Here is a 12422-nt window from a genome sequence, read left to right as displayed (position 1 = left end):
AGTAGTTATATTCTTGTATATAGGAGCAGTATTATAGTAGTTATATTCTTGTATATAGGGGCAGTATTATAGTAGTTATATTCTTGTATATAGGGGCAGTGTTATAGTAGTTATATTCTTGTATATAGGGGGCAGTATTATAGTAGTTATATTCTTGTATATAGGAGCAGTATTATAGTAGTTATATTCTTGTATATAGGGGGCAGTATTATAGTAGTTATATTCTTGTATATAGGGGCAGTATTATAGTAGTTATATTGTATATAGGAGCAGTATTATAGTAGTTATATTGTATATAGGAGCAGTATTATAGTAGTTATATTCTTGTATATAGGAGCAGTATTATACTAGTTATATTCTTGTATATAGGGGGCAGTAGTATAGTAGTTATATTCTTGTATATAGGAGGCAGTATTATAGTAGTTATATTCTTGTATATAGGGGGCAGTATTATAGTAGTTATATTCTTGTATATAGGAGCAGTATTATTGTAGTTATATTCTTGTATATAGGAGCAGTATTATAGTAGTTATATTCTTGTATATAGGGGCAGTATTATAGTAGTTATATTCTTTTATATAGGGGGCAGTATTATAGTAGTTATATTCTTGTATATAGGGGCAGTATTATAGTAGTTATATTCTTGTATATAGGAGCAGTATTATAGTAGTTATATTCTTGTATATAGGGGGCAGTATTATAGTAGTTATATTCTTGTATATAGGGGGCAGTATTATAGTAGTTATATTCCTGTATATAGGGGCAGTATTATAGTAGTTATATTCTTGTATATTGGGCGCAGTATTATAGTAGTTATATTCTTGTATATAGGAGCAGTATTAGAGTAGTTATATTCTTGTATATAGGGGCAGTATTTTAGTAGTTATATTCTTGTATATAGGAGCAGTATTATAGTAGTTATATTCTTGTATATAGGGGCAGTATTATAGTAGTTATATTCTTGTATATAGGGGGCAGTATTATAGTAGTTATATTCTTGTATATAGGGGCAGTATTATAGTAGTTATATTCTTGTATATAGGGGCAGTATTTTAGTAGTTATATTCTTGTATATAGGAGCAGTATTATAGTAGTTATATTCTTGTATATAGGGGCAGTATTATAGTAGTTATATTCTTGTATATAGGGGGCAGTATTATAGTAGTTATATTCTTGTATATAGGGGGCAGTATTATAGTAGTTATATTCTTGTATATAGGAGGCAGTATTATAGTAATTATATTCTTGTATATAGGAGCAGTATTATAGTAGTTATATTCTTGTATACAGGGGAAGTATTATAGTAGTTATATTCTTGTATATAGGGGCAGTATTATAGTAGTTATATTCTTGTATATAGGGGGCAGTATTATAGTAGTTATATTCTTGTATATAGGGCGCAGTATTATAGTAGTTATATTCTTGTGTATAGGGGCAGTATTATAGTAGTTATATTCTTGTATATAGGGGCTGTATTATAGTAATTATATTCTTGTATATAGGGGCAGTATTACAGTAATTATATTCTTGTATATATGGGCAGTATTATAGTAATTATATTCTTGTATATAGGGAACAGTATTATAGTAGTTATATACTTGTATAGGGGCAGTATTATAGTAGTTATATTCTTGTACATAGGAGGCAGTATTATAGTAGTTATATTCTTGTATATAGGAGCAGTATTATAGCAGTTATACTCTTGTATATAGGAGCAGTATTATAGTAGTTATAGTCTTGTATATAGGAGCAGTATTATAGTAGTTATATTCTTGTATATAGGGGCAGTATTATAGTAGTTATATTCTTGTATATAGGAGCAGTATTATAGTAGGTATATTCTTGTATATAGGGGCAGTATTATAGTGTTATATTCTTGTATATAGGGGCAGTATTATAGTAACTATATTCTTGTATATAGGGGCGGTATTATAGTAGTTATAGTCTTGTATATAGGGGCAGTATTATAGTAGTTATATTCTTGTATATAGGAGCAGTATTATAGTAGTTGTATTCTTGTATACAGGGTGCAGTATTATAGTAGTTATATTCTTGTATATAGGAAGTAGTATTATAGTAGTTATATTCTTGTATATAGGAGCAGTATTATAGTAGTTGTATTCTTGTATATAGGGGCAGTATTATAGTAGTTATATTCTTGTATACAGGGTGCAGTATTATAGTAGTTATATTCTTGTATATAGGAAGTAGTATTATAGTAGTTATATTCTTGTATATAGGAGCAGTATTATAGTAGTTATATTCTTGTATATAGGGAGCAGTATTATAGTAGTTATATTCTTGTATATAGGGAGCAGTATTGTAGTAGTTATATTCTTGTATATAGGGAGCAGTATTATAGTAGTTATATTTTTGTATATAGGGGGCAGTATTATAGTAGTTATATTCTTGTATATAGGGGGCAGTATTATAGTAGTTATATTCTTGTATATAGGGAGCAGTATTATAGTAGTTATATTCTTGTATATAGGGGGTAGTATTATAGTAGTTATATTCTTGTATATAGGGGGAAGTATTATAGTAGTTATATTCTTGTATATAGGAGCAGTATTATAGTAGTTATATTCTTGTATATAGGAGTATTATAGTAGTTATATTCTTGTATATAGGGGCAGTATTATAGTAGTTATATTCTTGTATATAGGGGGTAGTATTATAGTAGTTATATTCTTGTATATAGGGGGCAGTATTATATTAGTTATATTCTTGTATATAGGAGCAGTATTATAGTAGTTATATTCTTGTATATAGGAGCAGTATTATAGTAGTTATATTCTTGTATATAGGGGGCAGTATTATAGTAGTTATATTCCTGTATATAGGGCAGTATTATAATAGTTATATTCTTGTATATACGAGCAGTATTATAGTAGTTATATTCTTGTATATAGGGCAGAATTATAATAGTTATATTCTTGTATATAGGAGCAGTATTATAGTAGTTATATTCTTGTATAGAGGAGGCCGTATTATAGTAGTTATATTCTTGTATATAGGAGCAGTATTATAGTAGTTATATTCTTGTATATAGGGGGCAGTATTATAGTAGTTATATTCCTGTATATAGGGGCAGTATAAGGGCATGACCACACGTGGCGGATTTCCTCCGCAACTGTCCGCATCAATGCCGCACCTAATCCGGGTTGCGGATTACGGCTGCGGATCTGCACAAAATGTGCAGAAAATTGATGCGGACTAGCTGCTGCGGACTGCGGGAAAAGTGCTTCCCTTCTCCCTATCAGTGCAGGATAGAGAGAAGGGACAGCACTTTCCCTAGTGAAAGTAAAAGAATTTCATACTTACCGGCCGTTGTCTTGGTGACGCGTCCCTCTTTCGGCATCCAGCCCGACCTTCCTGGATGACGCGCCAGTCCATGTGACCGCTGCAGCCTGTGCTTGGCCTGTGATTGGCTGCAGCCGTCACTTAGACTGAAACGTCATCCTGGGAGGCCGGACTGGAGACAGACGCAGGGAGTTCTCGGTAAGTATGAACTTCTATTTTTTTTACAGGTTTCTGTATATTGAGATCGGTAGTCACTGTCCCGGGTGCAGAAACAGTTACTGCCGATCGCTTAACTCTTTCAGCACCCTGGACAGTGACTATTTACTGACGTCTCCTAGCAATGCTCCCGTCATTACGGGAGCCCCATTGACTTCCTCAGTCTGGCTGTAGACCTAGAAATACATGGGTCCAGCCAGAATGAAGAAATGTCAAGTTAAAAAAGCAAGACGGATCCGCAGCACACATGACATGTGCATGACAGCTGCGGACTTCATTGCGGAAATTAGAATCTCCATTGAAGTCAATGGAGAAATTCCGCCATGAGTCCGCCACTGCTCCGCAACAGACAGAGCATGCTGCGGACACCAAATTCCGCTCCGCAGCCTATGCTCCGCAGCGGAATTTTACGCCTCGTCTAAACGAACACTGCTAAATTAAAGTGTAAGTCAATGGACAAACGGCTCCGCTGCGGATTAACGCTGCGGAGTGTCCGCAGCGGAATTTCAGTGAAATTCCGCCACGTGTGAACCCAGCCTAATAGTAGTTATATTCCTGTATATAGGGGGCAGTATTATAGTAGTTATATTCTTGTATATAGGGGGCAGTATTATAGTAGTTATATTCTTGTATATAGGAGCAGTATTATAGTAGTTATATCCTTGTATATAGGAGCAGTGTTATAGTAGTTATATTCTTGTATATAGGGGGCAGTATTATAGTAGTTATATTCTTGTATATAGGGGGCAGTATTATAGTAGTTATATTCTTGTATATAGGTGGCAGTATTATAGTAGTTATATTCTTGTATATAGGAGCAGTATTATAGTAGTTATATTCTTGTATATAGGAGCAGTATTATAGTAGTTATATTCTTGTATATAGGGTGCAGTGTTATAGTAGTTATATTCTTGTATATAGGGGCAGTATTATAGTAGTTATATTATTGTATATAGGGGGCAGTATTATAGTTGATATATTCTTGTATATAGGGGGCAGTATTATAGTAGTTATATTATTGTATATAGGGGGCAGTATTATAGTAGTTATATTCTTGTATATAGTGGGGAGTATTATAGTAGATATATTCTTGTATATAGGGGCAGTATTATAGTAGTTATATTCTTGTATACATGGGGCAGTATTATAGTAGTTATATTCTTGTATATAGGAGTAGTATTATAGTAGTTATATTCTTGTATATAGGAGGCAGTATTATAGTAGTTATATTCTTGTATATAGGGGCAGTATTATATTAGTTATATTCTTGTATATAGGAGCAGTATTATAGTAGTTATATTCTTGTATATAGGGGGCAGTATTATAGTAGTTATATTCTTGTATATAGGAGCAGTATTATAGTAGTTATATTCCTGTATATAGGAGCAGTATTATAGTAGTTATATTCTTGTATATAGGGGGCAGTATTATAGTAGTTATATTCTTGTATATAGGTGCAGTATTATAGTAGTTATATTCTTGTATATAGTGGGGAGTATTATAGTAGATATATTTTTGTATATAGGGGCAGTATTATAGTAGTTATATTCTTGTATACATGGGGCAGTATTATAGTAGTTATATTCTTGTATATAGGAGTAGTATTATAGTAGTTATATTCTTGTATATAGGAGGCAGTATTATAGTAGTTATATTCTTGTATATAGGGGCAGTATTATATTAGTTATATTCTTGTATATAGGAGCAGTATTATAGTAGTTATATTCTTGTATATAGGGGGCAGTATTATAGTAGTTATATTCTTGTATATAGGAGCAGTATTATAGTAGTTATATTCCTGTATATAGGAGCAGTATTATAGTAGTTATATTCTTGTATATAGGGGGCAGTATTATAGTAGTTATATTCTTGTATATAGGGGGCAGTATTATAGTAGTTATATTCTTGTATATAGGGGGCAGTATTATAGTAGTTATATTCTTGTATATAGGGAGCAGTATTATAGTAGTTATATTCTTGTATATAGGAGGCAGTATTATAGTAGTTATATTCTTGTATATAGGTGCAGTATTATAGTAGTTATATTCTTGTATATAGGGGCAGTATTATAGTAGTTATATTCTTGTATATAGGAGCAGTATTATAGTAGTTATATTCTTGTATATAGGGGGCAGTATTATAGTAGTTATATTCTTGTATATAGGAGGCAGTATTATAGTAATTATATTCTTGTATATAGGTGCAGTATTATAGTAGTTATATTCTTGTATATAGGGGGCAGTATTATAGTAGTTATATTCTTGTATATAGGGGCAGTATTATAGTAGTTATATTCTTGTATATAGGGGCAGTATTATAGTAGTTATATTCTTGTATATAGGGGCAGTATTATAGTAGTTATATTCTTGTATATAGGGGGCAGTATTATAGTAGTTATATTCTTGTATATAGGGGCAGTATTATAGTAGTTATATTCTTGTATATAGGGGCAGTATTATAGTAGTTATATTCTTGTGTATAGGCAGCAGTATTATAGTAGTTATATTCTTGTATATAGGAGCAGTATTATAGTAGTTATATTCTTGTATATAGGCGCAGTATTATAGTCGTTATATTCTTGTATATAGGAGCAGTATTATAGTATTTATATTCTTGTATATAGGAGCATTATTATAGTAGTTATATTCTTGTATATAGGGGCAGTATTATAGTAGTTATATTCTTGTATATAGGGGCAGTATTATAGTAGTTATATTCTTGTATATAGGGGCAGTATTATAGTAGTTATATTCTTGTATATAGGAGCAGTATTATAGTAGTTATATTCTTGTATATAGGGGGCAGTATTATAGTAGTTATATTCTTGTATATAGGAGGCAGTATTATAGTAGTTATATTCTTGTATATAGGTGCAGTATTATAGTAGTTATATTCTTGTATATAGGGGGCAGTATTATAGTAGTTATATTCTTGTATATAGGGGCAGTATTATAGTAGTTATATTCTTGTATATAGGGGCAGTATTATAGTAGTTATATTCTTGTATATAGGGGCAGTATTATAGTAGTTATATTCTTGTATATAGGGGGCAGTATTATAGTAGTTATATTCTTGTATATAGGGGCAGTATTATAGTAGTTATATTCTTCTATATAGGGGCAGTATTATAGTAGTTATATTCTTGTGTATAGGCAGCAGTATTATAGTAGTTATATTCTTTATATAGGAGCAGTATTATAGTAGTTATATTCTTGTATATAGGAGCAGTATTATAGTCGTTATATTCTTGTATATAGGAGCAGTATTATAGTAGTTATATTCTTGTATATAGGAGCATTATTATAGTAGTTATATTCTTGTATATTGGGGGCAGTATTATAGTAGTTATATTCTTGTATATAGGGGCAGTATTATAGTAGTTATATTCTTGTATATAGGGGGCAGTATTATAGTAGTTATATTCTTAAATATAGGAGCAGTATTATAGTAGTTATATTCTTGTATATAGGAGCAGTATTATAGTAGTTATATTCTTGTATATTGGGGGCAGTATTATAGTAGTTATATTCTTGTATATAGGGGCAGTATTATAGTAGTTATATTCTTGTATATAGGTGGCAGTATTATAGTAGTTATATTCTTGTATATAGGAGCAGTATTATAGTAGTTATATTCTTGTATATAGGAGCAGTATTATAGTAGTTATATTCTTGTATATAAGGAGCAGTATTATAGTAGTTATATTCTTGTATATAGGGGGCAGTATTATAGTAGTTATATTCTTGTATATAGGGGGCAGTATTATAGTAGTAATATTCTTGTATATAGGGGCAGTATTATATTAGTTATATTCCTGTATATAGGGGGCAGTATTATAGTAGTTATATTCTCGTATATAGGAGCAGTATTATAGTAGTTATATTCTTGTATATAGGAGCAGTATTATAGTAGTTATATTCTCGTATATAGGAGCAGTATTATAGTAGTTATATTCTTGTATATAGGGAGCAGTATTATAGTAGTTATATTCTTGTATATAGGGCGCAGTATTATAGTAGTTATATTCTCGTATATAGGAGCAGTATTATAGTAGTTATATTCTTGTATATAGGAGCAGTATTATAGTAGTTATATTCTTGTATATAGGAGTAGTATTATAGTAATTATATTCTTGTATATAGGGGGCAGTATTATAGTAGTTATATTCTTGTATATAGGAGGCAGTATTATAGTAGTTATATTCTTGTATATAGGAGGCAGTATTATAGTAGTTATATTCTTGTATATAGGAGTAGTATTATAGTAGTTATATTCTTGTATATAGGAGTAGTATTATAGTAGTTATATTCTTGTATATAGGAGTAGTATTATAGTAGTTATATTCTTGTATATAGGAGTAGTATTATAGTAGTTATATTCTTGTATATAGGAGGCAGTATTATAGTAGTTATATTCTTGTATATAGGGGCAGTATTATAGTAGTTATATTCTTGTATATAGGGGGCAGTATTATAGTAGTTATATTCTTGTATATAGGGGGCAGTATTATAGTAGTAATATTCTTGTATATAGGGGCAGTATTATATTAGTTATATTCCTGTATATAGGGGGCAGTATTATAGTAGTTATATTCTTGTATATAGGGGGCAGTATTATAGTAGTAATATTCTTGTATATAGGGGCAGTATTATAGTAGTTATATTCTTGTATATAGGGGCAGTATTATAGTAGTTATATTCTTGTATATAGGGGGCAGTATTATAGTAGTAATATTCTTGTATATAGGGGCAGTATTATATTAGTTATATTCCTGTATATAGGGGGCAGTATTATAGTAGTTATATTCTTGTATATAGGGGGCAGTATTATAGTAGTAATATTCTTGTATATAGGGGCAGTATTATAGTAGTTATATTCTTGTATATAGGGGCAGTATTATAGTAGTTATATTCTTGTATATAGGGGCAGTATTATAGTAGTTATATTCTTGTATATAGGGGGCAGTATTATAGTAGTTATATTCTTGTATATAGGGGCAGTATTATAGTAGTTATATTCTTGTATATAGGGGGCAGTATTATAGTAGTTATATTCTTGTATATAGGGGGCAGTATTATAGTAGTTATATTCTTGTATATAGGGGCAGTATTATAGTAGTTATATTCTTGTATATAGGGGGCAGTATTATAGTAGTTATATTCTTGTATATAGGGGGCAGTATTATAGTAGTAATATTCTTGTATATAGGGGCAGTATTATATTAGTTATATTCTTGTATATAGGGGCAGTATTATAGTAGTTATATTCTTGTATATAGGGGGCAGTATTATAGTAGTTATATTCTCGTATATAGGAGCAGTATTATAGTAGTTATATTCTTGTATATAGTGGCAGTATTATAGTAGTTATATTCTTGTATATAGGGGCAGTATTATAGTAGTTATATTCTTGTATATAGGGGCAGTATTATAGTAGTTATACTCTTGTATATAGGTGGCAGTATTATAGTAGTTATATTCTTGTATATAGGAGGCAGTATTATAGTAGTTATATTCTTGTATATAGGGGGCAGTATTATAGTAGTTATATTCTTGTATATAGGGGCAGTATTATAGTAGTTATACTCTTGTATATAGGGGGCAGTATTATAGTAGTTATATTCTTGTATATAGGAGGCAGTATTATAGTAGTTATATTCTTGTATATAGGGGCAGTATTAGGGTATGTTTATATATAAAGTAAAAACGGAATTTCAGAAGCATTTTTTGATGCGTTTTTTTTTAGCCGCTTTTGTAGCTGTTTTTCTATTGACACAATGAAAAACAGCTCATGAAGCGACATGCAATTCTCTTTACAGGGCGTCTCTTTGCGCAGCGTATTTTCAAACGACCACGTAAGAAAACGCCCTGTCTGAATGGAAAGCCGTTTTTCTCATCGAAATCCGTGGGCAGATGTTTGGAGGTGTTCAGGTTCCAGTGTCTACGCCCCTAAAAACACTGCGTGTGACATGCCCTTATTCTTGCACTGTTGGGTTGTATTTACCTCCGGCAGGAGCTGGTTGTCATTCTGGAGCAGCAGAACCTTCATCTCATCTTCATTCAGACCACTAATCTGATTGGATTTTGAAACTGTCCGGTTATGGTCTGATAAGATGTCATGGGAGAAGAGGCACGGAGGCCTGAAAGAGGAAATATATGTGTGATACTGTCTGCTGAGCTGTGTATCTAATCCTATCATATGTGATACTGTCTGCTGAGCCGTGTATCTAATCCTATCATGTGTGATACTGTCTGCTGAGCTGTGTATCTAATCCTATCATGTGTGATACTGTCTGCTGAGCCGTGTATCTAATCCTATCATGTGTGATACTGTCTGCTGAGCCGTGTATCTAATCCTATCATGTGTGATACTGTCTGCAGAGCTCTGTATCTAATCCTATCATGTGTGATACTGTCTGCAGAGCTCTGTATCTAATCCTATCATGTATGATACTGTCTGCTGAGCTGTGTATCTAATCCTATCATGTGTGATACTGTCTGCTGAGCTGTGTATCTAATCCTATCATGTGTGATACTGTCTGCTGAGCGGTGTATCTAGTCCTATCAAGTGTGATACTGTCTGCTGAGCTGTGTATCTAATCCTATCATGTGTGATACTGTCTGCTGAGCTATGTATCTAATCCGATCATGTGTGATACTGTCTGCTGAGCGGTGTATCTAGTCCTATCAAGTGTGATACTGTCTGCTGAGCTGTGTATCTAATCCTATCATGTGTGATACTGTCTGCTGAGCTATGTTTCTAATCCGATCATGTGTGATACTGTCTGCTGAGCTGTGTATCTAATCCTATCATGTGTGATACTGTCTGCTGAGCTGTGTACCTAATCCTATCATGTGTTTTACTGTCTGCTGAGCTATGTATCTAATCCTATCATGTGTGATACTGTCTGCTGAGCTGTGTATCTAATCCTATCATGTGTGATACTGTCTGCTGAGCTGTATATCTAATCCCATCATGTGTGATACAGTCTGCTGAGCTGTGTACCTAATCCTATCATGTGTGATACTGTCTGCTGAACTGTGTATCTAATCCTATCATGTGTGATACTGTCTGCTGAGCTGTGTATCTAATCCTATCATGTGTGATACTGTCTGCTGAGCTGTGTATCTAATCCTGTCATGTGTGATACTGTCTGCTGAGCTGTGTATCTAATCCTATCATGTGTGATACTGTCTGCTGAGCCGTGTATCTAATCCTATCATGTGTGATACTGTCTGCTGAGCTGTGTATCTAATCCTATCATGTGTGATACTGTCTGCTGAGCTGTATATCTAATCCCATCATGTGTGATACAGTCTGCTGAGCTGTGTATCTAATCCTATCATGTGTGATACATTCTGCTGAGCTGTGTATCTAATCCTATCATGAGTGATACTGTCTGCTGAGCTGTGTATCTAATCCTATCATGTGTGATACTGTCTGCTGAGCCGTGTATCTAATCCTATCATGTGTGATACTGTCTGCTGAGCCGTGTATCTAATCCTATCATGTGTGATACTGTCTGCTGAGCTGTGTATCTAATCCTATCATGTGTGATACTGTCTGCTGAGCTGTGTATCTAATCCTATCATGTGTGATACTGTCTGCTGAGCCGTGTATCTAATCCTATCATGTGTGATACTGTCTGCGGAGCTGTGTATCTAATCCTATCATGTGTGATACTGTCTGCTGAGCTGTGTATCTAATCCTATCATGTGTGATACTGTCTGCTGAGCTGTGTATCTAATCCTATCATGTGTGATACTGTCTGCTGAGCCGTGTATCTAATCCTATCATGTGTGATACTGTCTGCTGAGCTCTGTATCTAATCCTATCATGTGTGATACTGTCTGCTGAGCTGTGTATCTAATCCTATCATGTGTGATACTGGCTGCTGAGCTGCTGTATCTAATCCTATCCTGTGATACTGCCTGCTGAGCTGTGTCTCTAATCCTATCATGTGTGATACTGTCTGCTGAGCTGTGTATCTAATCCTATCATGTGTGATACTGTCTGCTGAGCTGTGTATCTAATCCTATCATGTGTGATACTGTCTGCCGAGCTGTGCATCTAATCCTATCATGTGTGATACTGTCTGCCGAGCTGTGTATCTAATCCTATCATGTGTGATACTGTCTGGTGAGCTGTGTATCTAATCCTATCATGTGTGATACTGTCTGCTGAGCTGTGTATCTAATCCTATCATGTGTGATACTATCTGCTGAGCTGTGTATCTAATCCTATCATGTGTGATACTGTCTGCTGAGCTGTGTACCTAATCCTATCATGTGTGATACTGTCTGCTGAGCTGTGTATCTAATCCTATCATGTGTGATACTGTCTGCTGAGCTGTGTATCTAATCCTATCATGTGTGATACTATCTGCTGAGCTGTGTATCTAATCCTATCATGTGTGATACTGGCTGCTGAGCTGTGTATCTAATCCTATCATGTGTGATACTGTCTGCTGAGCTGTGTATCTAATCCTATCATGTGTGATACTGTCTGCTGAGCCGTGTATCTAATCCTATCATGTTTGATACTGTCTGCTGAGCTGTGTATCTAATCCTATCATGTGTGATACTGTCTGCTGAGCTGTGTATCTAATCCTATCATGTGTGATACTGTCTGCTGTATCTAATCCTATCATGTGTGATACTGTCTGCTGAGCTGTGTATCTAATCTTATCATGTGTGATACTGTCTGCTGTATCTAATCCTATCATGTGTGATACTGTCTGCTGTATCTAATCCTATCATGTGTGATACAGTCTGCTGTATCTAATCCCATCATGTGTGATACGGTCTGCTGTATCTAATCCCATCATGTGTGATACTGTCTGCTGTATCTAATCCTATCATGTGTGATACTGTCTGCTGTATCTAATCCTATCATGTGTGATA

The 12422-nt window shown here is 33.6% G+C and overlaps 1 protein-coding gene across 3 annotated transcripts in view; it reads right to left on the bottom strand.

Moving 5' to 3' along the window:
- The window catches only part of LOC142748580 (zinc finger CCCH-type antiviral protein 1-like), a 33894-nt gene that overhangs the window by 18041 nt on the left and 3431 nt on the right, over window positions 1-12422 (bottom strand). For all 3 annotated transcript variants that reach the window (XM_075855665.1, XM_075855667.1, XM_075855666.1), the window contains exon 2: window positions 9523-9658. In XM_075855665.1, coding sequence (XP_075711780.1) covers window positions 9523-9658 — 136 coding nt within the window. The remainder of the gene's footprint in view (window positions 1-9522; window positions 9659-12422) is intronic.

The sequence above is a fragment of the Rhinoderma darwinii genome, chromosome 3 (genome assembly GCF_050947455.1).
Source record: "Rhinoderma darwinii isolate aRhiDar2 chromosome 3, aRhiDar2.hap1, whole genome shotgun sequence".
NCBI classification, from domain to species: Eukaryota; Metazoa; Chordata; class Amphibia; order Anura; family Rhinodermatidae; genus Rhinoderma; species Rhinoderma darwinii.
The sequence above is the reverse complement of the archived record's forward strand: the minus strand, read 5'-3'. Positions and strand labels throughout refer to the sequence as shown.